The following is a 17,827-nucleotide window of genomic DNA, read 5'->3' as shown; positions in this document are numbered from 1 at the left end:
TGCCTTCCTCTTGGCAGAAGGTGAAAGTAGTCTTCATACCAAAGCCTGGGAAAGATGAGTATTCTAATCCAAAGAACTCCAGGAAAATCAGCCTAACATCATCAAACAGTGGACATGAGGGCACAAAGCATTGGAAGAGTCATTGGGAGAACTGAATCTAGTTACACAAATCACTGTTTGGTAGAAGATGTGATGTTATCTTGAAACGAAGAGAAAACTGGGACGAACCAGAATTATGCGTGTTAGGATATACTGGCGTCTTCTACACCGATGGCTCAAAGACAGAAAATGGTTCTGAAGCAGGAGTCTACCTCTCGGATAAAAACGAGAATTGGGCTTTTCCTTTGGAACAATACACAACGGTCTTTCAGGATGAAGTGTATGCGATCCTAAAGGCGGCAACCTGGATGATTGAGGAGCGGTTGAAGGGCAGGAGCATCGCAATCTGTAGAGATAGTCAAACTATAATACATTCAGGGCGTTGAGTAGTACTTTGTCACTTCAAAAATATTTCAGAAATGTAGATTGAATTCTGTTTCCAGATTGAGTACGATGGATTTACTCTGGGTGCCTGGTCATTCTAGTGTAGGGGGAAATGAAATCTCGGATGCCTTAACAAAAGGGGGTTTCAAATTTCCCCATGCTCGGACCGCAACATACTGCAAAATTAATCAAAATTTATTTATAAAGCAGGAAGACTTGCAGAAGTATTGTGGACATTCTGACTGGCCATAATTCACTAGTTGGGCATTTGTTTAGAATAAGAATTATCCAAGATGATACGCGTCCACCCTGTAATGGGGAAACGGAATCCACGGAACATTTTCTATGTGAGTGCCCTGCTTACGGACGCATGAGGCATCAAATTTTGGGTGCTGATGTGCTCCACATCCACTAACGGAAATCCTGCGATACATAAACGGATCCGGGATATTTCGTTAAACTGGGTCGTCGAGCACAATGGACAATTAAGGTCTGAATACTCAGAAGCTTTGCCTCTCCCCCACCTCATACACACACACACACGCGTATTCTTTCACTTTTCAAGATTCAAGGACGAATGGAGAAATCTAGAGGAAAGGTGAAGTGCTTCTTTTTCTTTAGCCTTTGTCCCATTTACAAGACGAACGCTGCATCGTATGAGACGGTCTTGAAAGCAGAACACACACTTAAGGCTCTTCTTCTGTAAACCGTACTCAGTTTATGTACATTGCCTAAAACCTGCAGCGCCTTTCCCTAAACTGGGACTGCATATAGCATGATAGAATTTACAACACTGGCTATGAGCAGCCTGCAAGTATGCCGCGGTCCTCCTACGTTCGGCATCATCCTTGCCAGAGTCATACTCGTGGTAGACGCTTTTTTACAAAGTATGCTCTACGTGCTGCTTAAAATTGAGTTTTCCGTCTACGATCACTCCCAAGTATTTGATGGCCGGCTTGGAAGTGATGATACGATTCCCGATTGTAATACCGGCGTAATTTCTTTTGCGGCGCTTCGTGAAAAAGACCGCTTCCGTCTTTTCTTCCGCGAGTGGCAGTCCAGCATTCGCTGACCAAGCCTTAACAACACTGATTCACTGAGTACAACTCAGCATCCTCGAGATGCTTTGCGACCACAGCCAGTGCTACATCATCGGCGTAACCCACCACCGTGGCCGCTTTTGGAACTGGAAGGTTAAGTACTCGTACATCATTATACACGATGTTCCACAGTAGGGACAACGCGGAGGTACGTCCTTGGGTCCATCATCAGTATTATACCAGAGTGTCTGCTCCGACTTTCGCATAAGGTTCCAATTGGGCGAACTGAATGCATTCCTCACATCCAGGGTCACCATCACACAATATTTGCTGGTACAACCCCTTCCGTGAATTGCATTTTCGACGAAGCCAGCAACCATTTTGATGGCATCACTGGTTGATCTGCCTTTACGGAACCCATACTGCCTATCTGAAAGACCGCCTTTGCTGGGGGTAGTCTATTATAAATAACCCGCCCCAACATTTTCCCCATAGTGTCTAGAAGACATATGGGTCTATCGAAGGACGGTTCCCCTAGAGGTTTGCCTGCCTTAGGCAGCAGCACCCGCTTCTGCCGCTTCCATGGTGCAGGAAAAATACCCTCGGATATGCACGTTGCAAGCAGCTCCGCGAACATATCGGGTCTACATTTGACGGCAAGTTTGAGGGCCTTATTCGGTATACCGTCCAGACCTGGGGCTCTGCTGTCGCCTATTCGATTGCAGATCTCCAGCAGCTCGTCCCTGGTGACTGGTGGAATCGTTGGCACATTCAAGGCACGCTGGAAGGTGTCAGTACCCCCCTCTTTCGGGGGACGTAACCCCTGGATTATTTTTAACAAGAGCATAGACCACGTGATCTGCGGAGGTGATCGACCCCTGAATCGTTTGGTCACGATCTTATAGGCGCTACCCCACCGATTTATGTCCGCTTCCAGACAGAACTCCTTAAAACATTCCCTCCTACTCCGCTGAATGACAAGCTTGAGGTACTTACGAGCTTCCCTATAGGCATGCTCCCTTTGCCCTTGATCAATCCTACCTATTACCCTCTGAACCGTTCGCCTGGCTCTGTGGCAAATCGATCGAAAACTGGCAAGTTCACTATTCCACCAATAATTAGATCTTCTAGTGGAGAATGAGCATCTCCTAGACATCAACGCGTCACATGCTTTAAAGATGCTCTGTGTGACATGGAGAGCTCTATCCATGGAGGTGCCTGCTTTTCTAGGCAAGTCAAGCCACACTTCTATGAATGTTTGCTCATCCATCGCTTTTGCAGTTCATCCTGGTGTTCTTTTGGATTTCGGCTTCCGGGGTGCGGGTCTCCTGCCTTGTGGCTCCGTCCTTAGTTCAAAAGTGATTACTTGGTGGTCGCTGTACGTAAAGTCCTCACTAACTTTCCAGGACATGTCACGCGCTAGCGCAGGACTGACAAAAGTCAGATCTACAATTGAACCAGTTCCCCCTTTCCGATAAGTGTTTACATCGCCTTCGTTGGCCAGAACTACATCCAACTGGGCGAATGCTTCTAATAAGCGCCGCCCCGTTGCGTTAGTCTCTTTGCTGCCCCGCTGGATACCTCACGCATTAAACTCACCGTCTATCACCTTTATACTTCGTACCCTTGCGTCGTGAATAAGATCGTCTAGAAGGTCTTCAAACTCAGAAAGTGTGAGGTTCGGTGGAGCGTAACAGCTGTATACAAATATACCGCTTTCGTTTGCCCACACAAGGCCACTAGCCGCCTGACCCATACTATATTGTATGGCTTGACGACCGCACGCCCATATCGCTGCTCCTCCAATCGAATCTGTGACATATACTACCGTCAAGATTTATGTACTGTTCACTAATGATAGTAATCTCCATCGCGGAGTCGTAAGTGGTCTGCGCAAGCAAATCTTGTGCGACCCTGAAATGATTGAGGTTTATTTGTATTAACGTTATTTTTTCACAGCAGTTAACGCCTCCCTAAATTCTGGGCATTTACCACTTCCGGCAATATGCCGGCTATCCCTTCCTTCCTTTCCTTCGCACAAAATGTATTTGGGGTCTCTATTGCACTCCTTGGAAATATGTCCTTTTTCCCCGCACCTTCGACATTGATCGGCCCGATCGACGCCGCTGGCGCATGCCTTTGCGAAGTGTCCAAATATTAGGTATTTGAAGCACCTTTTTAAAGAGATCTGGTCCCTCAGTCGGCAAACAACCAACCATCCAATTCGAACCTTCCCCAAGGCCAACAACTTCCGCGCAGACTCCTCTGGTAATCGCATTGTGGCCGTTTGAGTACCGCTTCACTTAGGCTCACGATAGATTCTTCGCTGAATTCCTCCAACTTGAATTGTTGCTTCAGGTCAGTGCAGATCTCTGCTCTGGAGGTTACCGAGATCCTTGCATTGTATATAGACTTCATGTTTTTGGGATCGAATCGCGAAATTCTCCCCAAGTGAGTATATAACTTGGTTACGAAAGCCGTCAGTTTTTCCCACGCTGGATTTTCTCAGCTCAAACATGAGATCCCCCTTCTGTGTCATCCGGATTTTGCTGACATTTCCACCTAGGTCTTTTAGGTCGATGTCAGATTTCACCTTCTTCAGTGTCTCCGCGTACGTCCACAATGTCCTCTGCTGGAGATTACAATTGCCTCCGGGCGAATTCGCACCTTTGGTTTCTTGTTTCTTTTTTTGTGCACGACCTTAGTCCAATCACCGTTCTTATTTTATTTCGGTTTCGCTTCACTAGTCGGCATTCCTACTTTGGCACTTTGAGCCCTTCTGAGCTTTTAGTTCTATTTGTTGGACTGGTGAAAACCCCTTTTTTCCTTTTTGGTGCCTGTTGATTCCCCAGTCCGCAGTCTCTTACTTGAACGAAGATCGATGACTTTGGGCTTTGGTGTCACTTGGGTCGCCTGTGACACTGTTGGGGCTGGGATGTCGAGCTTTTCCTTAGGCTTTCTTATTTCTTTTTGCGGTTTATTGAAAAGCACCCTGATGGCCCTCACCATGTTCTTAATGAATTGATGAATTCGAACAGCTTAACTATTCTAGTCCCAAGCTGCATAAAAGGTAGTTCTTCTTGGTCAGGGCTCTGTTCTCGGTGAATCTTGGCCAGATTACTCCTTTTACTGACTCCTTCACCTTTTCCAATTGCTGGGCCCCCACGAGCTTTCTCGTTTGCCGGCTTTGGTATTGGAGGAGGGCGCGATATTGATGAGCTTCTCCTGAATGGATCTATTTGCTGCTGCTGGAGTACCTCGTGATCAAATCCACCAAAAGCCGCCGATTCCGGGGTTCCGAGCCCCTGCACCGTAACTTTACTCCTTCTCAATTCGTCCATGTTGGTTTTATTTTCTGGATGTCCGTCCCATAGCCATTTTGGTCCACGCACCAGAGATGAGCAAACACTAGCCCATGCACAGTCAGAAAAGAGAAGTGCATGAACACATATTTACACATCAACAGGTATGCCCCAATCCGCCAGCTGGGGTCGCGCCTGATGGGAGATCTGGCGACTCCTCACAGACGGACCTGTGAGGAGTGGCCAGATCCGTCTGTCCGTGCGTCTGTCTTTATGTCTGTCACACCCGATTTATTCGGAAACGGTTAGGCCGATTGTCACGAAAATTTGTGAGAGCATGTGGTCTGATGTTCCCTTTACATATGGCGTGGCGCCATTTTGTGTTAAGTTTAAGGAGGGCTCCCCACATATGTGAATGAAGGGTTGAATTTTTTTCACAGAATGTAGTCATGTGGGGTATCAAATGAGAGCGCTCAATTAGTACTTTTCGAAACTGGCCACACTTTTGATATTGGGTGAAATGTAGGGGAGGTAGGGCTCAACATGTGAGCACCAAACCTATCCAACCGAAAAATCTGAAAAAAATCAGAGTGGTGTATCTAAACGAAATCTACGCCTCAAAATACGTCCCGTTCCGATATCTGCACAAACGAAGTGGTATATTAGCATATTTTAGAAATTTAGCCGTTAACCTCCCTTAAGTTCATGCTAGAACTACAAAATTGCATTTGTGTAAAGAATGATATAAGACACGATTTGGTCAAGTTTGAAGAAAATCCAACCATTATTAACAAAGTTATAAATAAATAAATAAAAAAAACTAATGAATGAATCGCAATTATCCTAGTTTCCTAGTTTCAAAGAATTTGATTGGATCGATTTTGGGCTATGGTGGCAGCCGATTTTCAACATGCGGTTTCGAGAAAAACACATTTAAAAAGTAGAATGCGATTTTTAGCCATGAAACCTTAACTGACCATTAATCTGCTACACCTAGTCCTTAAACCTTCAGTTTCTTGAAGAAAAACATGGACAGCCTTGGCATGTGACTTATCACGTGTTTAACACAATAATTTCTGAACGACTCCGAATATGAAAAAATCTCTTTGCCCATATATTCTACACTACATCTAGATACAATTAATGCCAAAAAAAAATTCGATTCCTCGGATCCGACACAATATCCTCAAAGGAAGAGGGGCAAAGCGAGGGGATCATACAGCTTGTATGTATAGCAAGTAATAGATAACTCTACGAAGAATCGTTTCAGGATGCTTAACGCTTGATTTCCTAAGTACTAAGACTGGATTGTCAATTAATGCACTTAGACGAAACGGATAAGCAGCCCTCGAAAATGAAAGCAGCCACAATACTTATTTTATTTAGTAAGTTGTCAAATCGAAAATTTAGGCAGTATTAACATTTTTTTAAAGTTTTTGACTTTCTAAATCAATTTCTTATTTTATAAATTCTAAGCATCTCACACGACGATATTGGTAAGCAATTTTATACAAATATAACGGGGATATATCCGTCAGAAATGACGCATGAATGGAGTGCGTGTACTTCTATGGGTTGAATTCGTTTCCCAAAGACAATATAGCGTTGCCTAAACCCAATAAACTCGTAAATATCAGTATCTGCAGCATAAAACTATATCTGTATCGAGGATGGCGCCAGAACTGTTTGTAAATAATATTTGACAGACGATAAGGATTCGGTAATCATTTTAAAGCATTCTGGACGTGAGAAACACCCATCATATAACGTTTGGGAAAAATGTGGTAAATATCATAGTTAATAAATAACTGTGGATCAGTGAACAATTTCGTTTGATAGTCTTTATTCACGTTTTACGAAAGTGTTAGCCCTCATGTCCAACTAATAAGTTAAAGTGTACTGAAAACTCAGATCCCAATAATTCACAACTCAAGTAACCATAAAAAAGGCTTAGAGGTGGAGAGATGGAGCTCAAATTTTCAAAACACTAGTAATGTACGTTTTTACTAAAATCCTATTTTAATTTCTTTAGTGCTGCGTAACATGCTGATATTACGTTTCAGAAGTTAGTACTTTGTAGAAAATACCACTTGAATATGATACTCTTGGGTTCTGTTCGCCATGACTATCTTAAAATTTAGACAACATCAACAATGTTTTCATCATCATCATCAACGGCGCAACAACCGGTATGCGGTCTAGGCCTGCCTTAATAAGGAACTCCAGATATCCCGGTTTTGCGCCGAGGTCCACCAATTCAATATCCCTAAGAGCTGTCTGGCGTCCTGGCCTACACCATCTCTCCATCTTAGGGAGGGTCTCAGTAGTCTTCTTTTTCTACCATAGATATATATAGACTTTCCGACTTACCGAGTGGGATCATCCTCATCTATACGGATTAAGTGACCCGCCCACCGTAACCTATTGAGCCGCATTTTATCCACAACCGAACGGTCACGGTATCGCTCATAGATTTCGTCATTGTGTAGGCTACGGAATCGTCCATCCTCATGTAGGGGGCAAAAATTCTTCGAAGGATTCTTCTCTCGAACGCGGCCAAGAGTTCGTAATTTTTCTTGCTAAGAACCTAAGTTTCCGAGGAATACATGAGGACTGGCAAGATCATTGTCTTGTACAGTAAGAGCTTTGACACTATGGTGAGACGTTTCGAGCGGAACAGTTTTTGTAAGCTGAAATAGGCTCTGTTGGCTGACAACAACCGCGCGCGGATTTCGTCATCGTAGCGGTTATCGGTTGTGATTTTCGACCCTGGATAGGAGAAATTGTCAATAGTCTCAAAGTTGTATTCTCCTATCCTTATTCTTGATTTGATGTTGTTGGTTGGTTCGTCTTCGATGCTGACGTTGCCACCATATATTTTGTCTTGCCTTCATTGATGTGCCCAAGATTTCGCGCCAATCACCGCCTGCTCGATCTGGATGAAGGCAGTTTGTACGTCTCGGGTGGTTCTTTCCATGATTTCGATAGGGTCAGCATAGGCCAGTAGTTGGGTGGACTTAAAGAGGATCGTACCTCTTGCATTTACATCAGCATCACGAATCACTTTCTCGAGGGCCATCCCCTTGTCGTAGACCGTTGTTTTCAAGCATTACAAAAAACCCGTTTTGACGTCTACTGCGGTTTATAACAGACGTGAACCTGTTAAATGGTCAGAAGAACAACTAGCTTCTGTTTTCCGCGGGGACAAAGCGAAACTTAAAAACTAACATATGAGAGAAATTGATCATTCGCACCGCACGTGGTGTTGACGAAAGCCTGCAAATCTGAATATCAGTGGTGGTTGCTGTCCATGACCTTGGTGTTAACAGAATCTCTAGACAGTATCCGCAGATATCCTTCCCGACGCAATGATTAGTGAGTATTCCCACAGTGATCCTAAGGCACCACTTGGTGATGTTTAAACAATCTTTCGAGAGCTTGTTTCGCCCCCGGCGTCATAGCCATTCTCCGCTTTCTGATTCCACAAATGGGTTTTGATCCAAACAGCGGTGTTGTAGCTTGCCCATATATATTTACAACATTCACCATCCACAGGAATTTTCGGTTTAGTCCAATTCCCAAATATTATACCTTTGTCTGCAGTTTACCCCCATGCCATGAAATCTATTGTCTCTTTGGTGATCAAGCTTGCGCTTTCTAACAATTGATCGATGCGCAGCCTCGCCCTGCTGCACAAGGTATTAGTAATTCTAAATTCATTTTGGATTCTATCAGATATGCCATAGGGTATCCTCATAGTTACCCCTGTAGATTAATGCAATGTCGTCACCATAACCTCGGAACTGTATTCCAGTATTTGTTAACTGTCCTAGGAGTTCATTAACTGCTATATAGTACTTAACATTAGCACTAGCAGTATCCCGCCATGTGGACAACCTCCTATTGGCGTTTCTACTTGCCTATTCTTTAACATCCTGCCTATCCAGGATGCTAGAGTATACCTAACTTGCTTATTGGGCAGTCCATTTCGTATCTCTGCTCTGGGCAGGTAGAACATTACAACATTAGTTCTAATGTACAATAGTTGTTTGAGACCATCTCTATTGTTTTGAGTACAAGTGATGCCAGGCAAATCGGTTGCGCCACCATGTCCATGGTATATATTATAAGGCTATGTTGTCCCTTCTGAAGTAACGCTCGGAAACTGCTATCCAAATCGAATGATCAGCGTAATTGCTTGATTAGTAATTTGTGGTCTAAGGTCATAACACTTTCTACAAAAGATTTGTGGTGGTCAGTTTAGAAAACCGAATCAGGTGGTTTCAGTTATCTTTTATTGAAGCTAGTTTAATTACACTGGGTAAATTCTGCAGAATTTGAGTGTGTATTAGTGAAATTGTGTAATTTCGGAGTTACACATACATTAAAACCTACGAACGAAAATCCAAAAAAAAATGTTTGATCGTACTTTGCTGTGACCAATATTCAATTTGGACCTTTTAAAGGTTTTGCGTAAAAACCTGTCTAAAACCCACATTAAAACTACTGTCGACTCTCCAGATCTAGTGATATAGTAGTGCTAGGTGATTTTTGCTTGGTCTCCTTTCTTCTATCTCCGGTGCTAAAAAGAAGAGCTCTTCTGGTCTCCTCCTCTTTTATTACTTTACGTTGGGTTGATTCAATTACCAAGCTGGTCGTATACCGGTCGTTTCGGTTCCCATATCTCATATATATACATATTTTCCGTAAAAGTACTGGCCCATGGCCCATGCGCAATTGCTTGCTGAGAACTTAAATGGCGAATAAAGACAATATTAATGAGGCACCTGCCACGGAGACGGCAACTCACACAGTACTACGCATCGCTGTTGTTGCCGCAAGAGGCACGGTGGAAATCGATGAAACTGACTAGATGGCTCCGCATATAAGCCGGGTGGGAGCGCTATCGACTACTCTCCGCGAAAGCCAAATAGAAAATGCTTATCGAGAAATGCGCGGCAATTGTGAACACTTCGAACGCCAAAGGGAGCGCACAGAGCCTATTGCAGAGCACAATTGCATCTGGGAAAAGAAAGGAACGTAGGAAGTTACACTCCAGGGCCCAAAAAAAGAAGGCGAAGAGAGGCACGAGACAACAACGCGCGGCGTTATCAGAAAAACTTCTGACTAATATTAAGGCCAACACGAACGATGGAGCATCAAAAGGAAATTTGAGGACGCAAAAAAGGACTAGGCCGCCAGCTTTGCTTATTAAACAGACAGAAGGCAAGACGTTTGTGGATGTTCTCAGCAAAATCCGTTATAGGATCAAGCTCGAAGATAACGGAGCGAAATTTTTTTTCATTCGGAAAACGAAGGGTTGTGGAGTCCTGGTCAAATTAGGCCCAAGTGCAACAGATAAAAGTACGTTCTCTAAAGCAATGAAGGGGCTACTACGAGAGAAAACTTTGGTTTCTAGCCTGGAACCCACGTGTTCTCTGAAAATCCGAGACCTGCCTAAGGTAAAATTCGTCATCAAATGCGAATGTCTGGAGGTAACCAATGTCTGGATTGGTACCACCTCTGCGAACTCGAAGGAAGGTGATTAGTTGTAGTCCGACGCCGTACCTTTACGGGAGTATACCACTCTGTGCGTAAATGCATTCACCTACCCAATCAAAAACAAGTCGGGAAAACGGAAGCGCGACGCATCAAGTATGAAAGGTGAGAAAATCCACATTCAGCCTTGAATTTGCAAAGAAGCGACAACGACAACTTAGTAATAGCACGATTTCCACCAAACTTGGTAGGATCACGATCTATATTATACCCTACATCGCACGTGGTGCCAGAACTTAAGGGGAGCAACCAATTACTGAAAATTATAGTAATATACTATTATTAGCTTTATTCGAACAGACATCGGTATGGAGTGTACTTCGGAGGGTACTTCGGAGCCTAGGCACCATATAGTCGCAGCCTCCTGGTTTTTTTTTCAGATTTTTCAGCTGGGTAGTTTCTGAGAATGGGTTCATTAAAGAAATGATCAGTTTTGACCTCCCTCACTCCCAGCCTTTAAAACAAATATCCAAACTAATACCAGTGTCAGAAAGTACCAACCGAGACCTTTCATTTGATATCCCACATAATAAGATTTGATGAAAAAAAATTTGTACCCCTCTTTTGCACGTGTGGGATCCCCCCTCCCTTAAATGATGTAACTCACTGTATGCTTGAGCGTTCACAGTTTCCACCTTCCCACCAAATTTTCCATAGAACAATACTAAATAAAAATGAAATGATAGTCTGACACTAGTCAATAAAACCCTACTCTAAAAATAGGTCCAAATGAACCATCTTTTAGGATGGTGGAAGGGGGCGTCGTCGCCCTGATTCTCAGAAATGGTGCAGGGATAGTACATAGTGATTGATCCACTATGCGCTACTGCAGGTTAAAACAAATAAAATTGATTGCTCCAAGCAAACACTAGCTTCATACTCAATCCAGCTTTTCACTACAACAAAATTCTCCAATCTTTTGATACATCATTTCACCTACAAAATAAAGTAATGGCCTGAATTCCTCTATTTCCAGTAAACCAATTCGCTAGTTACAAAAGTGCACCAACTGAAATGGACTCCAAACCTGACGTTATGGCAAACAAGAGAAAGGAAAGCAAATCATTTTTTGTTAGGAGTAAAATAGGGGGTTCCACTACGACATGTGAACCGGATTCCCGGATAGACACGTGCGCCACGGAATTCGCAAATTGTTCTTCAACAAACGCAAGTACGGAAGGCAGTGTTCTCCAGTCACAGAATTTACCTAATTCAGGAAGCAAGCGACAAAAAACTTCTTCGAAGAAAGACCTCAAGAAGAGGGCTTTGATTGAAGAGATGAAACTGAAGGCGCATTCCATGAAAAGGCAACTTGAGGAAGTAGAAAAACGCAGTACCTACTTGAAAAAAATTCAAGATCTGGAAAACGAGCTTGCGTATCTTAGTAACGAAGAGGCGAAGCGTATGGTAACAATTGGAAATGAAGGTCACTTCCTTCCCAAGCCGCCAATTTATTCTTCCAAAGCACCTCACCTAGTCATCTCCAATGCCTCTACTAGCGAAGAGTGTGAGTTAGACCAAGTGAAACGTTTCTGCAATCGAATTCGGACCGGTGAACTGAAACGCAGTGCATGCAATGAGGGATCACGTATTCGAGGGGGCGCAGGATGCAGAACATGTGCTATTGGAACGGCACCTGTGTTCGACTTTGAAAACAACAACTTTCAGCAATATCCTCATACCCTGGACAATATTCTGCCATACAATGTCAACAATCCAATGCAGCCCAGCTCTCATATCGATGATCTTAAGCAAATTGCTAACGAGCTCCTGGCTGAAATCACAAAAGTCCGTAAGCAGAATGCACTAAATCGCAAGAAAATTATTGACCTCTGTGTTGAGTTGAAGCAAAAAGAGGCTGCAATCATGGAGTGTTCTGAACTGCTCTGCGTAATCATGAACGAAGGCAGTGATATCGGAAAGATTATCGAAGAGGTACAAAGTGGACAATTGGAGAAACACATCGAGTACCTCCGCTGGATGCTGATTCGCTTGCAGTTCGAAAATGCAGCTCAGAAGGATGAAATCAACTCCCTCAGTACCGAGAACAAGCTCAAACAGCAAACCTTGGATGAGTGCCTCGATGCCAAGAACCGTATATGTGCTGAAAAGAAACAGCAAGAAGATGCCCTCCTCACAATGACGTCCTTAGGACCGTGTGAAATTCCTTTGGCCCATGAAGTAGACACTAGGGAACTCAGAAATCCTTAATGCTGACGTTCCTCTTTTTTGTCCTAACATAGAGGGTTTACCTTTAATTCAGTGCTTTGTAAATAGTTCTTTTACTTTCCGCTTGATGAATTCGTATATTTGACTTGATCGATTTTTACAAATAAATAATCTAAAATAAATATCTTATATTTTATGGATATAGATGCTTATCTTGATAGATGGAGACGTAGTTATTCTATATACCCCTCTGACCGAGGGCCAAAAGTATTTTTGATCTAATTAAATCTTTTTAAAATTGGTTCATTATCATCACTTCTCCTTTTTAAGGTTTGTGTAAAATCGGTTTACTGTCTGTTTATCTGTTTCTGTCACACACATTTTTTGAGAAACGATGATACCGATTAACACCAAATGTGGTGGAAAAGCCCTCGCATACAGTGAGTTTCATAGTTCTAGGCCGAATTTAAGAGAGTCTTCATATAGAAAGTATACAATTTTTTTCGGAAAAATGACGACCATGTTCCTGGCGCAGATAAATGCCATTTCATTGGCAGCAAAAGAATGTTTGCGACAAAAATGAAGGGGTCGCACCATTTGAATCTGTTCCGACAGTCGGGCGGCATTATCAGCACTAAACAGCAACGACATATCAAGCCAGTTGGTGTGCAGTTGTCATCAGGTTCTGCCAAAACTTGGCCGACTGAACGAAACATTCATGATGTGGGTGCCGGGGCATTCTAACATCGCGGATAATGAGGAAGGCTGGCTCGCCGAAGGAATCCTTTCATACCTGAAACGTGCAGCTTCTAGTTTCCCGACTTGTTGGTCCCTTCAAAACGGCGGTGGCTTCTACAAAAACTGCGGAATGTCCCTTCAAAGTGTCGGTGGCTTCTACGAAAACTGTGGGTTTTTGCTCAGTAAACCCTCGCCTTCTCACTTGCATTATCCCTAAGAGATCACCATCCAGTTTAACGCCGCCGAATGGAATCATGTTTTACTTATCCCGTTGTATTCACAAATCTCAGGAAACGCGGTGAATCGTTATGATCAGATTATTGTAAGTAAAAACTGTGACAAAATCCACGGCCGCCCGAGAGCTTATTGCCATACTTCCACGTTTGGAATCAATGTACACAGTGACAATTTTTTCTGTTCCTTTCCCTCATACTTGCAAAAGCAAATGTAAAACTTTTTTTTTCGAAATTATTCTTTATGAGGTATCAAATAAAAGGCGTTGCTTAGCACTTTATCACATCAGTCACAAAATAAATGAGTAAAGGGTGAAAAAGTACAAAGTTAAATTGGGGCAAAACTCATTTTCGGACACTACCCTACCGAAAGTTCTGAAAGAAATGCCTGATGATGTGGGCAACAAGAAATCGAGTCTTACTCTTACTTAATAAGTTGGGAACCGGAAGTTTCATCGGCCACGTCCTGCGTGCCGATAACGGAGTGCTCAGCGGATGCATTATGGGTGTGAACTTAAATGCATCTTTACGTATAGGCATACCGAGAAGACTATACACAGGAAATTCAACTTCTAGCACATTCTATCATAAGGGCACATAAGGGCTGGTGTTAGTGCTGTGTATATGATGCGCCCACGTGGTTGCGACCACATGATCGCGAGTTGCTACGAGCACGCGACAGCATCTGTCATAAAACAGACATTACACAGCTGATTATGGCTTCCCACATGCCAGCGGAAACCAAAAGCAGAGCTTCCTTAAAGCTTCATTTCGAACAAATGGTAATGGATCTTAATGGAATCAAGGAGCGAATGATGCTTCAAAATTCGTTTATGTGAAGCTTAGTGGATGCAAACACGCGCAACATTCGAGAAGTAAATAAGTAGATGTATCCAAAATCAATCTTTCTGATGGACCCGTTTTCTGTTGGGATAAAATGAAGAAACACACACAAGAAAACTATTTAGGCAACATCGACACACCAATACCACTTACCAACCTCGTCCCTACCCAAAAGGTGAACAATGAGATTCTTGCCCCTTTGCCGTTGAAGATGCTCTTTCTGTGGGGTGTACTTATACCCACGTTTGGTAGGAAGGTGGATAAAACTTAGTTACGGGAGGCACTCGGGGACGTCGATATCCAGTCACCATAGTGCTTCAGTAGTGGACAATCAGGATAGTGTCGCATCTGATGCTTTTTGTGACAGTTAAATGCCTTTACGCACTGAACGAGAGGCTCCTACAACTGTATGCCGTCGGACTAACTAAACACCTCCCAGACATTATAGAACTAGTCTAGGACCATTTGACACATTACTTCGGGCTAGCCACCTCGTTCAAATCAGTGAGTTTCTTTCACCAACGGGAGAAGAAAGCAGGTCGAAAATTGTTAGTTCGGGGTAAGCTCCTGTGCGTGGGTAAAGTTGCTAACGAATCTTTTCTCACTTACCAAAAGAAAAAGAATTTGTGATCGACGTCATTCACAACTCTATTGCAAGGCTCCAATTACAACCGGTTTGCTCAAAAAAGCTCATCTTCGAATCGAGTGTCAATCCAAGGTACTTGATCATTAGTTTTGACTTTATAATAGTATCATCGATCTACGCGGGATGCAGCGTTAGGATTCTCTTTTGAGTTAAGATGGCTACTTTGGTTTTTTGGCACTGCTAAGCCATGAGCAGTGATCTATCCACTTCCCCGTGGCATCAATATACCAAGTCTGTTTTATCCCTATTTAAAAGAGTATCCAACAATAAGTGCCTCAACATCATCTGCATAACCAACCGGGCGCGCGTCTTCTCTGCAGGCTATCGTTGGAGTGTTCCAAAGGTCCGGTCCTAAGGTGCACAGTGCTACTCCCGATGTGATCTGCATCCTCCTCCGGCTCTTTAGTGTCTTACAGCGCAAGAAACAGTCTCTGAAATAATTTCTCAATATCCGCAAGCGTATGCCTTGCATATCTGTCTATCTTACAGAATCGAATCGGAATTAGCACGATAGACTAAAAGACTAAATTAAATAAAACGTGTCTGGTTTAGGGAATACGCTTCTCCAAAATAGCATGCAAGGTAGATCTTTCTGCTCTAAAGTTAAACTGCCTTGGGGAGCGAGTTTACTGCCTTTACCGCCATGTTAAGCGTACCGAGTGGTAGGTATGCAGTCATTAGATCAGGGTCTCCTTTCTATTTGCTGATCAGAGCGGCAATCGTTGCCACCTTTGAGCGGCAACGAAGAATGCCTTCCTTTATTGAAGCGTTGAATGCCCTAAGCAGTAGGTTTGGCTGATGGTAGAGCACTGGTGCCTTCTTATTTTTCATAGAGAGGCTTGCCTCTCCAAGCTCTTTCATGGTGAAAAGCGAATAGTCTTGAGCAGAATTTCGATTTTCCAAGTTGCAAATAACCGGGTCCTCAGTACCCTCATCGACTAGCTCCTTGGACCGGCGAGCTTCGGTTTTTCTTTATAATCCTTGAGAGTAATTGATTATTGTAGTCCACTGATACATATGAGGCTTGTCACAACTGGATGCCCTGACTATCGTTATCAGGTACATATATTAAGGCACTGGGAGAACAAAACGCTTAAGTATCAGGTGGCAGTGTCAAGCAGAAGGGAAAGCGATCAAGCGGAGTAGGGAAAGTGCAAATGAGTTCTAACTACGAAGAATAGAAAGTGCTCTTCACCGGAGAAAGCTGTGCCGATGAAAATATCTGCGAAAATACGCGTCCTTTGCGGTTTCAATGAAAGAAGGAACCAACGCGGCAAGCTAAAGAATAGATAATGGTTAGCAGCAAAAAGGGGAAAAATAAACACTTCAAACACCGGAAGCTCGACCATTCTGGTAAAAAGGTTATGTATTTCTTGTGTAAGTTTATTTGAGTAATGCATATGCATTTAGTATGTGAGACTACTTACTTAAGTGTGATATTGATATTTATTGTTTTTGGTTGCAGTAAGTTTACTCGAAAGCGACAAATTTGGCCTACTGCAATTTTGTCACAAATAATATTATACAATTTACACCAAGCTTGGAGATTTTATGCTTCATGCTATAGTCTATGTTACTACAACATTTTTACTACCCTATCATTGATTTAAGGAAGTTTCCTGGTTTATTTGAATAGTACTTTAAAAAGAGGCAAACCCGCCGGTAAATAATAATCATGTCCTATCCAAATATCCTCCGAAAGATAAAAGTGGATTGCCAGTCACCTATGCACTTCAGTAATACTGGCAGTTTGGTAGTTTCTACGCCAGAACCTACTTAGCAGAAGATATCTGCGTTGCATTGAAAGAGTAATTCAATGTGTTCTGAAAAGGGTCAAGTAGATAGACGGATGTACAAAGCCTGCTATTACCAGTTTGCATGTGCAGGCAGCTATTAACTTGATTACCGCTGACAAAGTAAAGATACATAGACTGCTTCTGTGCTAATTATCTCCAAAAAGATGGTTTCTTGATTTCGCCCATTTTGCAGCGAAATTACGGTAATGCAACTTGGTTCGGGAAAACGTCTGCTAACACTGCGTTATGGGCATGCGGAAGACAAGTAATACAGAGTACAGCGGCACTCCCGGTAGCCAATTTGGTTAAAGTTACTGCGCTCCCCCTAGAGCTACAACAACACAATATGTGAAACTTTTAGACAGTTTGACGTTGGACGATAGAAATCATAATCGCAAAATAATTTCGGATGATTTCCACGAGTGGGCCTATGAGCGGGAAATCTGAGTGACGAACACCGGCGACCAAATCCTCATGGAATACTTTGCAGAACTTGTCGTCGTACTAGCCCGGATCTGTACCGACCTTCCTAGTGTGGTAGACTAGAAGTGGGGGAGCAAACGGAGTTGTCGTGGGTATCTCAGCCTCGATAGCAATATGAATTCATAGTGTAAGGCCTACAGTGTTATAATGCACAAAATACGTGGAAAAAAATATATATGGAAAGTTAGGTACCCGGGGCTTTGGCTGGAAATAATTATAATATTTTCTTTGCAGCAGGAGTGCATGCAGGAGTGCATGCAGGAGTGCATGCAGGAGTGGACTACACCCAACGATCCCGAGGTTACTGAGGAGGTACTTCGGGTAATACGCGAAATTGTTAAAAATAAGAAGGTCAGAAGGACGCGTTAGAGATAATAAGGCTTTTGAGGGTTGATAATATGTACGGATAAGGTTTTCCAATACATTCGCAAGTAAAGACCATTTAGTGTGAGTACTGCCTATTAGATATACTGTGATTATGGGGTAGATCTTTGAGGGTGTGATATAATACACAACAATACAACAGGCTACTTCC

At 43.0% G+C, this 17,827-nt stretch overlaps 1 protein-coding gene across 2 annotated transcripts; it reads left to right on the top strand.

Moving 5' to 3' along the window:
• Nucleotides 1-6,169: 6,169 nt before the first annotated feature.
• Nucleotides 6,170-12,735, top strand: LOC119660930. Of its 2 annotated transcripts, none has more exons than XM_038069920.1 (2): nt 6,170-6,321; nt 11,361-12,735. In XM_038069920.1, the coding sequence occupies exon 2, from the start codon at nt 11,399-11,401 to the stop codon at nt 12,593-12,595; it is 1,197 nt and encodes a 398-aa protein (XP_037925848.1). In that variant the 5' UTR covers nt 6,170-6,321; nt 11,361-11,398; the 3' UTR covers nt 12,596-12,735. The 2 variants fall into 2 exon arrangements, with proteins under 2 accessions (XP_037925848.1, XP_037925858.1); XM_038069930.1 differs by lacking the exon at nt 6,170-6,321 and adding an exon at nt 6,355-6,609.
• The last annotated feature ends 5,092 nt before the right edge of the window (nt 12,736-17,827 follow it).

Source organism: Hermetia illucens, chromosome 1, assembly GCF_905115235.1.
Source record: "Hermetia illucens chromosome 1, iHerIll2.2.curated.20191125, whole genome shotgun sequence".
NCBI classification, from domain to species: Eukaryota; Metazoa; Arthropoda; class Insecta; order Diptera; family Stratiomyidae; genus Hermetia; species Hermetia illucens.
Note: the sequence above shows the minus strand (reverse complement) of the source record. Positions and strands in the feature narration are given on the sequence as shown.